This window comes from Gastrolobium bilobum, unplaced genomic scaffold (assembly GCF_033153095.1).
Source record: "Gastrolobium bilobum isolate Gb01-03AN ecotype WA unplaced genomic scaffold, APGP_CSIRO_Gbil_v1 utg647, whole genome shotgun sequence".
NCBI lineage: Eukaryota > Viridiplantae > Streptophyta > Magnoliopsida > Fabales > Fabaceae > Gastrolobium > Gastrolobium bilobum.
The window spans coordinates 454285-470177 of record NW_026899122.1 but is presented as its reverse complement, the minus strand read 5'-3'; the positions used below and the strand labels follow the sequence as shown (position 1 = coordinate 470177).

At 34.5% G+C, this 15893-nt stretch overlaps 3 protein-coding genes across 6 annotated transcripts; 2 read left to right on the top strand and 1 right to left on the bottom strand.

Moving 5' to 3' along the window:
* Positions 1 to 385: 385 nt before the first annotated feature.
* LOC133287450 (auxin-responsive protein IAA29) lies at positions 386 to 1490 on the bottom strand. The gene is made up of 5 exons (XM_061485071.1): positions 1411 to 1490; positions 1210 to 1377; positions 803 to 1056; positions 611 to 701; positions 386 to 452 (listed from the first exon to the last, which is right to left on the bottom strand). Exons 1-5 carry the CDS (start codon positions 1488 to 1490, stop codon positions 407 to 409), a joined length of 639 nt encoding a protein of 212 aa, XP_061341055.1. The 3' UTR covers positions 386 to 406.
* Positions 1491 to 5292: 3802 nt separating this feature from the next.
* Positions 5293 to 12351, top strand: LOC133287416 (UDP-N-acetylglucosamine transporter UGNT1-like). Of its 3 annotated transcripts, XR_009748237.1 has the most exons (11): positions 5293 to 5560; positions 5769 to 5845; positions 7396 to 7557; positions 7654 to 7787; positions 9260 to 9390; positions 9507 to 9551; positions 9673 to 9770; positions 10581 to 10688; positions 11009 to 11096; positions 11784 to 11840; positions 11921 to 11999. XR_009748237.1 is itself a non-coding variant. In XM_061485020.1 (10 exons), exons 1-10 carry the CDS (start codon positions 5392 to 5394, stop codon positions 11993 to 11995), a joined length of 1056 nt encoding a protein of 351 aa, XP_061341004.1. In that variant the 5' UTR covers positions 5293 to 5391; the 3' UTR covers positions 11996 to 12351. The 3 variants fall into 3 exon arrangements, 2 of the variants coding, with proteins under 2 accessions (XP_061341004.1, XP_061341003.1); XM_061485020.1 differs by lacking the exon at positions 11009 to 11096 and having other exon boundaries at positions 11921 to 12351; XM_061485019.1 differs by lacking the exon at positions 11009 to 11096 and having other exon boundaries at positions 5293 to 5620; positions 11921 to 12351.
* An 853-nt stretch (positions 12352 to 13204) lies between these two features.
* LOC133287442 (uncharacterized) lies at positions 13205 to 15826 on the top strand. Of its 2 annotated transcripts, XM_061485060.1 has the most exons (5): positions 13205 to 13521; positions 13610 to 13709; positions 14059 to 14158; positions 14479 to 14567; positions 15383 to 15826. In XM_061485060.1, the coding sequence occupies exons 1-5, from the start codon at positions 13338 to 13340 to the stop codon at positions 15708 to 15710; spliced, it is 801 nt and encodes a 266-aa protein (XP_061341044.1). In that variant the 5' UTR covers positions 13205 to 13337; the 3' UTR covers positions 15711 to 15826. The 2 variants fall into 2 exon arrangements, with proteins under 2 accessions (XP_061341044.1, XP_061341045.1); XM_061485061.1 differs by lacking the exon at positions 13610 to 13709 and having other exon boundaries at positions 13205 to 13552.
* The last annotated feature ends 67 nt before the right edge of the window (positions 15827 to 15893 follow it).

Genomic DNA, 15893 nt, shown 5'->3' with positions numbered 1-15893 from the left:
GACTGTGAGTGGTTCACACTTTCTTCATGTCCAACCTCATCCTTATAAGCCCCCACCAACTACTTAATTATAGGTAGAGATTGCCTTGCAGATTACTCAACAAGTGTTATCTTAAATAATCTCTCAATTTCATGATCATGGGCAAATTTCGGTTAAGTTTCATAGATTTGTGCCATTTTGTATAAATAGAAAAGATCAAATGTCGATGTTTGAAAGTTTGATTATGTTACTTGTAATTGAATCAAACACAATTATTAGTTAAAGAATCGAACAAGTTATTTGTAATTTGACTTTTTTTATTTTACCCTTGCTCTCTACAACCTAATAAAGCAAATACTTTGTACCGAAACTAGCAACATAAACAACATCAAAGTACAAAATATAAACCGTGTCAAATAGTTTCATTTCAATTCCTCAATATCGCCAAACGCCGCACCGTACCTATGAAGGATCTGCAAAATAATCATTAAAAAAACGTTATTCTTTGGATGCCTTACCTTCTTCTAATATAGTATTCTGTAACTTTTAAAAAAAAAAAAACTTAATTGTCCTTAAGTTTCTGTGGCACAAAGTAGTCAATGAGAGTATGTACTACAAAATATTCACATACTTCCATGGAACATGTCCAGCAAGCAGCCAATCCCCTTGTTCGTTTTGAAAGGTGAGTGTATAGCTTGCTCCTGCTTCCTCAAATTTTTGGTCTGCGCATATATAGCATGTGTTGAGACCAAAGCAAAAATCAAATCCACTATAATATACCACACAAGAAAACGGGAAATTTATTTTAGTACTACTCACTTACATTTAGCAAACATGCTAATCAACGTGTTTGTAAGAGTTTGATAAGAGTTGTAAAGCCTCAAATCGATTTTCCTTCCTATTGCTATCCCTTCCATGTTAACCTTTACATATAAAGAGTTTAATCCTCTACTTTGATTAGCTTGCATCCTATTGTTCCTGATCTGGCCTCCTGCAGGATGCTGCTGATGGAGTTCTTTCTTTCTCCATGATTTAATTGGTGGCCACCCCACCAAATGGTTTTCTTCTTTGTTGTTCCTGTATGTTGGGAATTCAAGTATCATTAATCGATTAAATCTATTAAGTGAGGACCATATAACTAAAAGGACTCAAAATATCAAAATTAATGTCTTAAGATTTTGAGTTGCGAAATGGTGTTCACCAACACATACAAGTTGAAACACAACTTACTTGTTTGATGTGTGAATGTTTGTGTGCATCTTTTCACTGCGGTCATCTTCCTCGTTTGGCTGTCCGCTCCAAACTAGTAAAGGCAAAGGTTTCGAAAAATGTCCAAAGGACTCTTCGTAGCTACGTTTGTTTTTGCCATGCTTCTTGCTTTCAGAACAACAACTTTGTCTCCATAATTCTAAACTCACAATCTGTTTTGACTTCACTAAGGCAGGGTTGTTATGGTCGAATCCCTCGATGGGATTGTGAGTGGGGAGGGGCAGACCTAACTGAAGCTCCATGTAGCATAAGAAGCTAATTAGCATATACAATAGACAAAGGAGAACATATATATTGGGCAACTTCCAAAGTTTTTTTTTTTTTTTTTTTTGAGATATTCCAATCGGTTCATCGACTAGTCTGAAGAGGTTAAAGCTTTAAATCTCTCCCAAAGACAGTATTAGAGAGGATCGAACTGATACTCTCATCCCATCATTTGGTGACAACTTTCAAAGTTAGATATAGACTTAGCTGGCTCAAAGTAAATGGGATTTTTTGACTTTTGGGAATCGAAAATGTATATATATATGTGTGTGTGCATGTGTGAATCAGGGAGAGGAATGAAAAGGACTATTGTCTTGTGGAACAGGGATAGTTAGAGACAGCATGGAAGTTGGGTCGGCTAAAATAGCAACAGCATTATAAGCTAGTTGAGGAATGAGAGTACCAACGTGCCACTGCCACTTTACCTGCTTTCTTTATTGGTCTCAATTTTCCTGCCAATGTGTCCCCACGTATACCTATATACTCTCTCTCAATTTGCCTGGGTTTATTGTACTTAGTATATAATGTTTTAGGGAACTGTCATATTCATTCAGACCATAATTTGGTGAAGATGATCATTCTGAAACGACTTTAGGATTGGGTTCATTAAACTGTAGGAAGAATGTAATCCTTAAAACAAAACTTTCATCCATGAAAAGATAAATAAGACAGAGACAGATAAGCAGATGAAATAACTTGTATTTGTGTGTGACACGATTGAAATAACTTATATATTTTTTTAATGGAATCCCTTTCTATCCAAACACGAGTGTCAAAATTGTGTGCCACCACGAGTTACTTCTGATTCTGATAAATCATAGTGAACTTGTATCATAATCACAAATACTCTGCTGAACCAATAACCATAAACCTGTAACAAACAAGATACCGTTAACTAAGCAAGCTAATTATGAAAGACCAAGCTTTAAAAGAAAAATATAAAAAAAAGGGAATAAAGAAACTAATAGTTCATGCACCTATTGATATTGTTAGCATATTGTCCAATATGTCATGATTTTAGAGCACACACAACCTCCCTGTATCCACTGATGCGCTTAGCTAGAAAATATTCGCTTCGTCTTTATTGATTATTTGATTATAATAACAATGATATAATTAAAACCCCCCCTAGCTATCTCTGTAATCTGTTGATCTGTTCCCACTAAAAATTAAACGATTAATTAATAATGTTAATTTTTTTTTTTTTCTGTTGGCTTTGGCTTTTTATTCCACTATTGAACCTACTACCTGTATGAAATGTGCTCGACAACGCAACTAACATAAATCGTATAGTTAGGTATGTGATCCAAAATATTGGCGTAGGGTTACCAATAGAGAAGCCCACGTGATGGTGTAGAGCAAATGGCAAATTATGTTGTTCACTGAACCCCGCACGACCATTGGAACCAGTTCTATCTAGTTCTCGTGCGTTGAAGGTTGCAAACTCAACTAGTAGGACCCAAAATGTATGATAGGTCTGATTCATTGCTGGCCCTTTACCTAGCATTGCTTACTGCACCCACACCTTACAACTCACCATATCGAACACTTGGTTAAGTCTGGGTGTTGAGTTGGTAAAATGAAAACGATACTCCTCTTGGAAAATGATTTTTATTTTTTATTTTTAAATCTGAATTGAAATGTAAACTAATAAGTCAGATAAGATGTCACTCTCGAATCTAAATGAGTGAAAGAAATGCAAATTAAAGCGGGAATAAATCTTATTGGATGTATCTGCCATTCATTTTTTTTATGGATGGTCTAAAAAAGTATCACATTATCCAAATAAAATAGATGATGTGATATTTTTTGTAGACCTATCAAAAAAATGATATTGGGTGGTGTTCCTCCGTTAATGTTGGCATGTACTCTATTTTGGTGCAAGGTTTAAGGACACATCCCTTGAGTGGTTTAATGTCAGGCTCAAGGAACACATTATTTGAGTGATTCAATGTTTCTCCATAATTAAACATCTAGAATTATCTCCCTCTTTTATATAAGCTTATAGTATGTGAGATTTAAATATATCAAAAAAGTATTTTGAATACCTTTAGAGAGAAGTTTGAAGTAAGATACCTCTTTAGGAAAGTTTGAGATTATCAAGTGAAGTTTGATTGTACCTGTGAAGGACTAGAGAAATTTGACTGGTATACCAGTGTCTTGTGAATTTTTACTTCTTCACATTGAATAAGGTTTTTCCACATTAAACAAATTACCTATATGCTTCCTCATTTCTCTTCTTTTGCATTTTACTGTTTTGCTTCCGCAATCGATTAAGGATCTGACTTTTGACCCGGTAAATAATTGGACAAATGCATTGAATCTTGGATGCAAGTAAAAATTTATTCGTAAAACGGGGGAAGGTCCTGTTCTCACTTCTCATGTTTGATGGATGGCGATATACATCAAAGCATTATGGATTGAGTTCCCAGAGAAAGCTTGGCTATGCCTTTGATGTGACAGGTTAAGAAAACTTGGCATGTTTAAGTTCAAATTTTAAATCATTATATCAAAGCGATGTTTTAGTTAATAAATACAATTAGGTACTAAACAAATGTTAATGCATTATAATCCTTTAACACAATGATGCAATTCTTGGTACTTTTGAATTGGTTGAACTCATCAAATAATCCCTTTAAAGTATCCGTATCCGATATGTCCTCAACTTCAAAAATCTGACCATGTGAAAACACAATAAGCTGAAGCAGGAATTGAAATCCCCACTGATTGTCAAGTTGTCCAGAACACCGACTAAGGTAATGTGAAATCACATTCTCTATATTTAGACCGTAATTATTACGTGCAAACCATGATTACTTGGTTTAATATCTCATAACAATTCGGAACAACTTTATTTTTAGAGGGAACAAAGGCAAGACATTTTAATCTTTGATTTACGTGTTGTCCAACTAAACAGGTACAAAATTTGGCATCGTTTTAGCTTTCTTACCCTTATTATTATTGCAGGTGAATTTTTTTCCAATGCTTTTGATCCTAATCTAGAACATTAAGAGTCTCATGGTGGAAAAATGGTACTGGAACAAAACCAACGACCCGATAACGTTCAACAGAAACAGGACACCAAGCCCGCGATATACTTTTCTGATTGAAAATAAAAAATTTAAAATTGATGACAGGCCGAATCGATTGAGTTGGCATAAAGCCTTAGATGAGAAACTTATTGTGTTAATTTATTATTTCTTAACTATATGATAATATTATGACATTTTCATTTTTATTTTTGTTAATTATTAAAAACTGACAGTATAACCTAAATTATTAACAAATTTTTAAAATCAAGAAATAGATGCATGTAAGGGATTGTGTTCTTATAATTAATTTGGATTCGAAGTTTTTAATTTTTAATTAGGAATTTGTTAGTATGCACCATTTATACACAAATTTAAGAATTAAAGATAAAAGTATTAAATAGAAAGTGCAAATCTTTAATTTTTTTTAAAAATAATTAAGATAATTTAACAAAGTACAATAAACATTATTTTTATTTCTTAACTTTTGTCTAACGGTACACGTAAACAAAAATTTAAATATATTAATATTCATTTTAATATTGGAAGTAAAGCTTTTCCTATTGTTAATATTTTTGTAATGAAGATTGAAAACAAAGGAAAACAGGCGCAATTCATAAAATAAAAAATAAAATTATTTAAGAAAAAGTCACACAACGATAATTTATTACACAAAAGATATTTTTATTTTATAAAACTAATGATATATCTTTCAGTCAGTTAATTATACATTTTGATCGGAATCGGAAGGGAGAGACTCCGGCGTGTTTTGTGAGCGCGAGAAAAAGTGTAGGAAGTGAGTCAACTTCCGAGTGGTGAGACTCAGACATTAGGGTTTGATAATTGCGAAATGTCTCTGAAAGCGTCGTATTCATCAGATAGTCTAATACTTCCGGTATCGGATCCTCCGAACGAGGAGGACCGAGAGAGGCTTTTAAAGGATAATGATAAGATCTTCAGAGCTTCCGCCATCACCAAACGTGGGGCATACGCTGCTATTGCTTACATGTCCTGTGCAGGTTCAACTCACTCTTGTTATCCAATTTTAGAAATCTTAGGTTCATCTTTATCGTCAAATTGTCCAATTAAACTAACCGCATAAGTCATGGCCTAAACTGGGGGTTTAATACTTTAATTATACCTGAATTGCGTAAGAGCTCTGTTTCATTGATTGGGCATGTTTAGGCTTTGATCAATTACTTAGTGATCTCTATTTTTGCTTTGTAGTGCTCTTGGTGATGTTCAATAAGGCGGCTCTTTCATCTTATGACTTCCCATCTGCAAATGTCATCACACTTCTTCAGGTTGATCCTTACAGAGGTTTTCTTTCTTTCTTTCTTTTTTCCCCGATTTGATGATTACATTTTCATTATTATTATTATTTTGGGTGCAAATTGTAATTCTCCTGTATGTTCTTGTTACTTAAAGAATTATGTTGGTAAGCTATGTGTCTTGAAATTAGGTGATAATAATCATGTCAACTTTCCCCTTTACCATTATGCATTCTTTAAATACTGACAAACTCTTTTTATCTCTATGTTTTCAGAACTAGAAAAACTGTGCTAAACACTAGCAATCTTTTCCTCCCCCTTTTCAAAATTTTCTTTTATAATTGTTCTTACTAAAAAAATTCAAATTTGAACAGTATGAATTCCAATGGAACGAGGGTCTGGGACTCGTTTATTTATCAAAGGTCAAAATCAAATGGTTGGAATTCAGTTATGATCAGGCTCATAATATATTGATAGAATGGATGGTCTCTTCAAATTTTTTTGGTATTTGAGTAGGTTGTTTCATCATCAAAGTGATTTTATTGTTCACATGGTTCTAATGAGCCATGGTTAGGCATGCCAAAAATTTGCTGTTTTAGGAATTTCAGGCATCTCTTGCAGAAAATTGTAGAACAAAAACACTTCATACTTCACCTCTCAGGCATTGAGGATTGAATGCCATATAGAGTAAACTTCCATTATGATGTTATTTTCCATGATTAAAGGGACTAAATTGATATCAAAATTCTTTGGAGGACCAAAATGATGATGCTTGTATTGTATCTTTAGAGGATTAACATGGAGGTTTACTCTATATATTGACAGTGCTTCTGTACACTTGCATTCTTGATTGCTGTTTTTGTTGACTCTCTCTCTCTCTCTCTCTTTCTCTCTTCTCATGTTGCTACTATACCTTCTCTTCCTCCGTTTTTGCTCTTCCGGGCTCTTGTCCATCTTTCTCAACTAACACTTAGATTCTCTAACAATTTAACATAGTCCCTGTATTCTAAGAGTTGATTTTCTACCTACTAAGTTATTAGGGATTATCCAACTTAGTTACATCAATTATGCAAAAGTTAAATTTCATGCATTTGTGGTAGAAAGAAATGATATTGAATATAAAATGTTTTGGAAACTATGTGATGCCTATGTCTTGGTTGACACGTTGGCCTTTCAATTTGAATACTATTAGAGAAATTGTATGTAAAACCATCAAAACGGCCTTCACCTAATAACTTGAGCTTTTGGATGAGATGATTGTTTATCATGATATCAGAGCCTCCATGGCTACGGGATCACGAGTTTGACCCTCACCGCCCCCACTTTCTAGTGGAATTAAGTCAGCATAAGATAGAACAAAAAAAATATGGGTATGTGCAATGTCCACGTTTCAAGCCTTAAGGCTTTTGCGTAAAGGGGTGTGTTAAAAAAATTATATATAAAACAATTAAAGTAGTCTTCACCTAATTGCTTGAGCTTTTAGATGAGATGGTTGTTTATGAAATACCAATCTAATTGTTCTGAATTTCCATTTTTTCTGTTCCACATTTTTAAACATGCTTTTGAGCTTCTTACTGCTGCAGATGGCATGTTCGTGTTGTTTTCTCTGTATATTAAGGCGCTGGAGGATAATTTCTTTCACAGCTGGTGAGTCAGTAATTATAGGAGATAACTCGACAAAATTTGTCCCATTGAAGACTTTGAAGCACACTCTTCCTTTGGCCGGAGCATATTTACTTTATATGGTATGTCCTTCCTTAGTCTTTTTTGAAAGGGAAGTTCTCATTTATTATTTATTTTCTTTTTTTTTATTTCATTCACCCTGTTTCCCCCCTTGAAAGCTAGTCACCATGGAGTCTGTGCGTGGAGTAAATGTTCCAATGTATACCACCCTTAGGAGGACCACAGTGGTATTTACAATGCTTGTAGAGTATATGCTGATGGGGCAGAGGTATACACCTCATGTCATTTTCAGGTAAATTTCTTTCCTTCCATTGCATGATGTGACATACAGATCCATATTGTGTTCAAGTAAATATTTGATGACCCAACGCATCTGAGATTTTGGCAATATATGTAAAATCTATAATTTTATGTGGAAGTGATCAATTATCCTATTATATTTATACGCATTTTAGGTAGGATGGAAAGCATTCCTTAGAGTTGACAATATATTTTGACATTATTCAATATTCTTTGAGTTAACGAACCCCCCCCCCCCCCCCACTTTAAATGAAAACTCAAATACTTTCTTAGTAAGAAATTAAGTTCTGAGTTTGCCGTCAACTGTAGCAGCACCGTCTGCTAAGATTTGTCCCCTTTTTATGCATTTACCTCTCTGAACCCGGGGTTATTGGACGCAAATTATTTGTATATGTATAGGCACAACGACGCAATTATCAGGGGCGGGCTCTACCACTGAGCTAATAGCCCGTGGTGCAGGCCTCCTGTCGGGGCCCGCTATGCCAAAAGCGAGAAGAAGAATAAGAGAACTTGGACACGTAACGGATCTTGAAGTACTATTTCCGCGTCCCCCTGACCAAACCCACACACATTAGGATTACTCGTTAACGGTTGATCAAATTTAATAGATTCGCCCTCTGAAACAAGAAGTTCTGGTCCTGGAGGTATAATATCAATTACTTCACGTCCATCTGATGCCAAAAATATTCACCGTTTTCAGTATTTTATCAATGGCTTCTCTTGCATTGCCGGGTATGGGCGGTTTTATTGCAGAATTAATAGTTTTTTTTTTTTTTATAATTACCAGTTAAAAATATCTTTTAATGACAAAAATACTAATTACTTTTATAACAGCAATTGGAATGATATTAACCCCTATTTATTTATTACCTATCTTACAATATCAGAGTCTTTGTAACCAAGTGGTTAGGAGTTTGATCCTTCCCACTTTTAAATAAAAGTTGATTTTACATGGTAGAGTAGGATGATACATTGTCCACACTTCAAATTCAAAGTGCTATTACGTGAGAGGCATATTGGATATATAATAAAACCATTCATATATCCTTCACTTATTAGCATAAGCTTTTGGGATTGTTGGTCTTGACACTTAGAACTTGATTACGGTAAAAGAGCAATTTAAGCTAAATAGTTGCATTAAGCATGAAAGTTCTTATTGTAAGTGAGAACCTGGTTTATCACTTAATCAGCTATAACTATTGTACTTATAAACTTAAACTATGCATTCTAAATATGGTACATTGGACATTTAATGCAAGTCTTTCAGGATGCTTCTCCTACGTGCACTTTCAAAAAGAGAAGTTGATACGCATTCCATTAAAAATAACATAACTGGTTCACTTTCGTTTTTCTTATTTCTCCCTTGCTTCCATTATAAAAAATGAAGTTAAAGTTCAAATTGTTCTTTGAATGAGAATCACCCTGATTGCTTCATTTAACTGAAATTTGTAAGGTTGTTGTCAGTGTTGGCTTGATTGTCTTTGGCGCATTTATAGCCGGAGTGCGGGACTTCTCTTTTGATGCCTATGGCTATGCCATTGTTTTCCTGTCAAATATCACCACAGCTATATATCTTGCAACCATAGCCCGTGTTGGTTGTATTCCTATCTTTTCTCTTTCTCTCACACACACACAGTGGAAATTCTATAACTTTTTCCCCTGTAGTTAGCCTACCGTTTCTTATTTATTTGATATCATGTCTTTTTCTCAGGCAAAACTAGTGGTCTTAATACCTTTGGCCTTATGTGGTGCAATGGTAAGCTGATAAATTGTATAAAATGGCCTATTAAACTTTCTTACGTTTTTTTTGGTAAAAGAAAGCATGCTTGTTTTTTATATATTTCTCATTTGAAATTATTTTTTCTATATTATTATAGGTATCATATGTGGACCACTTTTGCTTATTTGGACATTAGTTTGGGGTGACTTGAAGATGACAATCAATTTTCCTTATCTTCTTTCACCTGGTTTTATTGTATGTTCAGCTTGAGCTTTTGTCCTTTTACTAAGTAGCAGTATTCATCCTTGGTTACTTGCTAAGAGAAATTTTGTTTTTATCCTTGGGAAGTTAGCTAGGATCTAGAAATCAGCCTGGACTAAATCACGTAAGTTTAAAAATCAAATATCCCCTCTCCCTTTTTGTACTTTGCCAGTTTGCCAGCCTAAGCTATTTTCTGCCACATTTTGATGATAGAGAATTATATGCTTACATAATAAACCACATGGGGAAAAGTGCAAACAGGCCAAGCCCGATGGCTATCATGTTTTCCACATGTTTAATCTGTTGACATGTTGATGGAAATTTGCAGAGGTGTGTATGTAACAAACTGCCGGGGCAATTTGGCACATTTTAAACCACGTGACCAAAGTGTAAAATGAGCCAAACTGCAGGGGTATTGGATAACCTGATATAATACAACGTAGAATAAATGTTTTCTCCACACTTAGTTGATCAGTATTTATACTTTTAGTTTTCGTAGTATATCTGTTGTACTTACAGGGTCTATCCTGTCTCACTCTAGTTAAGAAGTATATCAATTTTCTATTATGGAAATTATCATTGCAATTCTAATGTTCCTTTTAATTTAATGAGGGGAGAGTCGTATATGCATTAGTCCTGCACAAGTAATTTGTTTCCAGCAATTGAAAGGTCCAAATCTTTGTTCACAAAGAAACAATTGCCTTTTGTCTATAGCAATCTGCATCAAGTTTTAAACCCAGTTTCCTCTTAATTTTGATATTTTGTCAATTTGTAATTTTTGTGTTTCTTTTTTTTGGGGGACAGGTTATTTTGCTGTTTTCCTGCATCCTCGCTTTCTTCCTGAATTACAGTATTTTTCTGAATACAACTCTGAATTCAGCTCTGACTCAAACAATTTGTGGTAATCTGAAGGTTTGTTCACTTGCTAGTTGTTTTTCCTTCAAATGTAAGATGCACAGTTATTCAGGTTGGCGCTGATGCTATATAATATAAGTCTTCTCTTTTAGAGTGATATCATAGTAGTTAACTACTGCATGGACTTTTCTGTGCAAGGATTGTTTGGGGTGTTTTTTTTCTTATAATTCTAAATTTTATTGGGGGAGAACCAGGGGTGCATTAGTACACTTCTTGGCTATTAAAACTTGGAATTTGGGGAGATCTCCTAGTACATTTTAGTGTTACGAGAGAGTAATTATAATGAACTGTTAATTTGCTTGTGGAAATTGATGCAGATGAGAGGGTGGGGTACACTACCTAACTGATCAGGCATGGAAGTTGGGACCGAGGCAATTTCTAACTACATACTGTATATAGAGAGCGGTATTTAAATATAGTGGCAGTTTCACTTGTTAACATTTTTGAAAGTGAAGAAATGAGATCAAGGCCTGTTTGATTTTGTTTTGATTTTTTTTTTTCTTAAAACTGTTTTGTAGAATAATTAATGAAATATGTGCTTTCCGTGTTTATTTTATTTTGAAAGATAAAAATAAAAACAACTTAGACATGTTCTCTAAATTTGATTCTAAAAACTAAAAAAAAGTTATAATTTTTAGAACTATTTTTACAAAACAAGTCTTGTCACACAGGTTTTTTTATTCTGAAAATTAAAAAACTGTTTTCAAAAACAGTAATCAAACAGGCCCTAAATTGCCAATTCTCTTGGGAATTCATCTTCCTTGTCTCAATGTTATAGTCAAATTTGATTGATGTAGGTATAAAAATTGGGGAAAAAGAAAAAAAAAATGGTATTTTAGTGAATAGTTGTTGTTTCTGATTGATGAGGCTTAAATTATGATAATTGGTTGACATTGACGCTAAGACTTATCACCATATGTTGGTTTTTAATTGCTTGAAGAATGTACTCCTTCCAACATGATGCCATGCAGTCGAATATGCACTCATTTCTACAAAAGTGTCCTTTTTACATTCATTTTAGATCATTGCCACAGTTGATGGCTGTCTGCGGTTTTTATCCGTGAACTCTGAATATTATGAATTGATGCCCAGGATGTATTTACTATTGGCTTTGGCTGGATAATATTTGGTGGGCTACCGTTTGATTTTGTGAGTGCTCTTGTCCCGACTGACCTTCATTTATCATTTGATTATATTGGTTGATAGAATGTGTTTTGTTTTGGTTGCAGTGGAATGTAGCAGGGCAATTTCTCGGTTTTGTGGGCTCTGGTTTATATGCCTACTATAAGCTCATTGGCAAATAACTTGCCCTAGTTTTTCCGTTGATGTCTTGATGAATTGGGGACTGCCATATGCTTCGGCCGTCTGATCTTCACTAAATCCCTCTAAAAGGAAAAGAATCTGAATCGACCTTGGGTCTGTCGAACATGCGATCTAGCTAATCTAATTTATTAGGAGATTTTGCTGAGTTAGAACTTGAGATTTTCTACATTTTCTGGGGATCGAAACAATTCATGCTTTGATGGGCTTTATTGTATTCAAACAGCCTTTGATCTATGAATGAGTTCACCCTTTGTATCTGATGAGTCCTTTGCATCCCATTCTTTGTATTGAACTTTTTACAAGATCTCTATTTTAGTAGGTAGGAAGAGAAATTTATGTAGTCTACATGTATCTATTATTCATTTTATTTTTCAAAGGACGTGTGAAGAGGTGATAAGGGAAGGAAGAGAGTATGCTACTTGAGGTTCAAATGTTGTTAGAATAAATTAGTATAGTTATTGACTCTTTAGGCATATATGAGTTATTTCTACCGCTTGACTTATCCACTGCCATCCTTGAATCTTATTAAAATTTGACTGAATTTCGATAAGTTTTCTGTAGCATTAGCGCCCTTACAAATATCACTTATGTTACTTTGGTCTCGAAAATTCTCGAAAGTTGTGAACATATTAATTAGTTCGCAATTTTAAAGTTTCCAATTCGTTAAGCAGTTCATCTCTCTGAATCTCAATTTAGTTTTTTGAAACCAAAGTATTAGAAGTAACATCTTTTTAAACTAAAATGTATATTTACTCCATTAATAAATAAATATTACCAAAATTTTAAAAAATAATAATCTTGTCATCGTTTATACAAATAATAAGCATAGTTAATAGATACTTTTAAGTGTTTTTTTTTTTTCGGTAAACGATACTTTTAAGTTTAAAGTTCTTGGCGAATTTGTCTTGCATAATCATTTTATTTTCAATATTTTTTCAGCCAGTTTTTTCTTCTTCTTTTAAATAATCAATATTTCTACGCCGTATTTTTGTATTATGAAATGGGAAGTACATTGCAAATCAATAACTTCGAATTAAAAAAAAAAATTGCAAATCAAAGGAAAGGAAAGCGAAGAGGCGGTTAAGTCAGTTGACTAACGGTTATCAAGAATCTCCGAGCCTAACCGTCATCACCGTCTGCAAAACCCTCCCTTCAACCATACAACACCAATAATCTCTCTCTCTGTTACTTAACAGTTACATTTACACTTACAAGCGCAACCCTAACTTCATTTGCACAATGCGCTAGGTTCCGCTCCAAGAATCTCCTTCTTGTATTTGTATAAACAGCACGATTTGATGAGTCGCTTTTTCAGTTGACGCTATGGGTGAGGGTGAGAGTGAGAGTGAGAGTCGATTGGATGTTTCAGAGGAGAGCGAGAGCCCTCGACGATCTCTGAGCATGCAGTTCTCTTCGCTGATGATCGTCGATCGCAATTTCTCCTACGGCAGGCTTCCTTCCGAACCCCTCAGGCTCTCCGTCCACAAATTGGATGCCTCTTCCTTCTGTAATTCGCTCCTCTTTTTTCGCCAATCTTGGTACTTTTTTTTTTTAATCTTTTTTCATTTTGAATCGATGCAAGAGTTTGTTTGCAGATGTTGAAGTTGCAAAGACAGCAACTGTTGCAGAACTCAAGCAGGCAGTAGAGGCAGCTTTTAGTCACATGCCTCAGAAGGGGCCAGGGAAAATATCATGGTGTGTGTGTGTTTGTGTGTGTGTTAATTACTCATCTTACATGTGTTTATGAATATGTAATCTGACTAATTTGGTTTTAGAGGTTTAACAATGTCATTAATTTGACTATGTGGAGAATAGGGGCAATTTAGAGTATCTTGTTATGAATTATTTTATTATGATATTGGAATATGAGACACGTATAGGTTGGTTTTCATTATTCAATTTGGATTTGCGTAGTGAAATTTGTTGCTTTCTTAACCTCATGGAACAGAAGCGTGCTGTTACTAATGTTTTTCTGCAGTTTCTACTTACGAAATTACCATGATCTGTTGCGTGTGTTTTTTATTTTTTCCATTTGTTTGTGTAGGCCACACGTTTGGGGGCAATTTTGCTTATGCTATAATGGACACAAGCTAGTTACTGAAACGGATTATCTCAGAGATCATGGCATCAAGGATGGTGACCAGGTTTGTGACTTTTAAGTCTTACAGTTTTATTGAAGAGCCTGCTTGATCTACACATGCACATGTTGATGAAATATTTTGTCAAATCATCACATTTGAACTTCTCTGATTTATAAGATTATAATTGTATGAATCGTATGATTTTAATGTGGCTTTAATACAATCTACCTAACATTAGAAAAGGACATTCAAGTCTCAACTAGTTGGTTACTTTAATTAGTTATCGTTTAATTCTTGTAATGTGGTGTTGTTAGAAGTTCATTGGTTGTAACTTGATAGTTTTCTTCTTCTTCTTCTTCTTCTTCTTTTTCCTGGTTTTGCAGCTTCATTTCGTGCGCCATGTATCCAACACTTGCAGTTCTCAAAAAAAGCGATTGAAGAAAAGACTTAACAATTTGAAACAACACCGGAGGTACGAAGTTTTCAATGTAACTATGCAAAATATTCAGCTTTGCCTGCATGATTCAGGACCAACATTACTCTGCCATGTTGCACAAGATGAGTCCTGGCCTTTGTACTTGCACGTAGTAAATCACCTCTATCTGGTAATAATACTGAATCGCTGCAATGTCGTGTCTTCCAAATGAATAGAAGGAAGCTTGGTTCTTCACGCAATACACATATGTTTTTAAATTCTCTTTATGTAATAAATGATCAGTTTTACCTTTTCAGTTAGAAGCCAAATATTGGCGTAAGTAGATAATATAGTATATCATTCACCAAAAGAAAAAACCATTTCCCAATTAAATTCAACTAGCGAGTCTGGGCTGGGACAATTCTTATACGTAACCTTATCCTTGCAAATAATTACAAAAAAATTATTTTCTGGATTCGAACTCGTGACATTATAATCACAAAGAAACAGCTTTACCATTGTTCCGGTTCGCCCTCTTTATAGTATATCATTCACACATACACACAAAAAAAGATAATATATTATATGTTATTTTTAAAGGTGTTCAATTAAAAATAAGAAAAGACACCATAGCTGTGGAGATCTTTAAATATCTGACCTGCCCAAAGAATTATAGGAGGCTTGCTGTTCCAATCATTCATGAATGTTTTATTAGGACTTGGTGATTTTCTTTGAAAGGGTATGGAAATCAATACTAACTTGTATGATGTAGAAATATTAATGGGAAATGGGAACCTCCTTTAGTTGGATTTCAGGCATGTTGCTATAATATTGTCCTCAAACAAGTCCTTACACAAGCTGGATAAGTGCAGGTCATCGTCACAAGCGAATAGATATCAACAGAAAGATTATAGTCATGATGATGATATTGGTTTGGATGGTATAATCATAGAGAATGGGAAGATCCAGAATTGCAATGCAGAAGAAAATCGCGTTGGAAAGAGCAGATTAACTGGCTTTTTGGGAGGTTTGTTCTCAGACACTCGGCTGGCAGTTGTGAGAAGAGCTAGAATGGAAGGCGGGATTTGCCCCTCAATGATTGCCAGAGGTATAGTGAGCGGTTTTAGGGAAATTAGAAAAAATTTATGCTGCGGTAGGCAGCACTTCCCTCCGAGACACACAAGGAGAGAGTATTTTTAAGAGTTCACATTTTAATGATTTTATTCTCTAGTCTGTACACACTCTGTTAACAGATTTTTCAACCTTGCTTTGGTTCCTTTAGTAGGATAGACTGTAGTAGTATCGTTCTTCGACAAAATACTGTGGCTCATTCTCTCATACGCAACATCTTGGCATAAAGAATTATATTGCAGTGGATTTTCT

Excerpts from the sequence above, each read along its gene's own strand:
- LOC133287450 (XM_061485071.1), bottom strand. The coding sequence starts at position 1,490 with ATGGAGCTTCAGTTAGGTCTGCCCCTCCCCACTCACAATCCCATCGAG. Across the intron at positions 1,057-1,209 it reads AACATTCACACATCAAACAA|GAACAACAAAGAAGAAAACC; the intron begins GTAAGTTGTGTT and ends CCCAACATACAG. Across the intron at positions 702-802 it reads GATTAGCATGTTTGCTAAAT|ACCAAAAATTTGAGGAAGCA; the intron begins GTAAGTGAGTAG and ends ATATATGCGCAG.
- LOC133287442 (XM_061485060.1), top strand. The coding sequence starts at position 13,338 with ATGGGTGAGGGTGAGAGTGAGAGTGAGAGTCGATTGGATGTTTCAGAG. Across the intron at positions 13,710-14,058 it reads GGGCCAGGGAAAATATCATG|GCCACACGTTTGGGGGCAAT; the intron begins GTGTGTGTGTGT and ends TTGTTTGTGTAG. Across the intron at positions 14,159-14,478 it reads GCATCAAGGATGGTGACCAG|CTTCATTTCGTGCGCCATGT; the intron begins GTTTGTGACTTT and ends CTGGTTTTGCAG.
- LOC133287416 (XM_061485019.1), top strand. The coding sequence starts at position 5,392 with ATGTCTCTGAAAGCGTCGTATTCATCAGATAGTCTAATACTTCCGGTA. Across the intron at positions 5,621-5,768 it reads TTCATCTTTATCGTCAAATT|TGCTCTTGGTGATGTTCAAT; the intron begins GTCCAATTAAAC and ends TTTGCTTTGTAG. Across the intron at positions 11,841-11,920 it reads GTGGGCTACCGTTTGATTTT|TGGAATGTAGCAGGGCAATT; the intron begins GTGAGTGCTCTT and ends TTTTGGTTGCAG.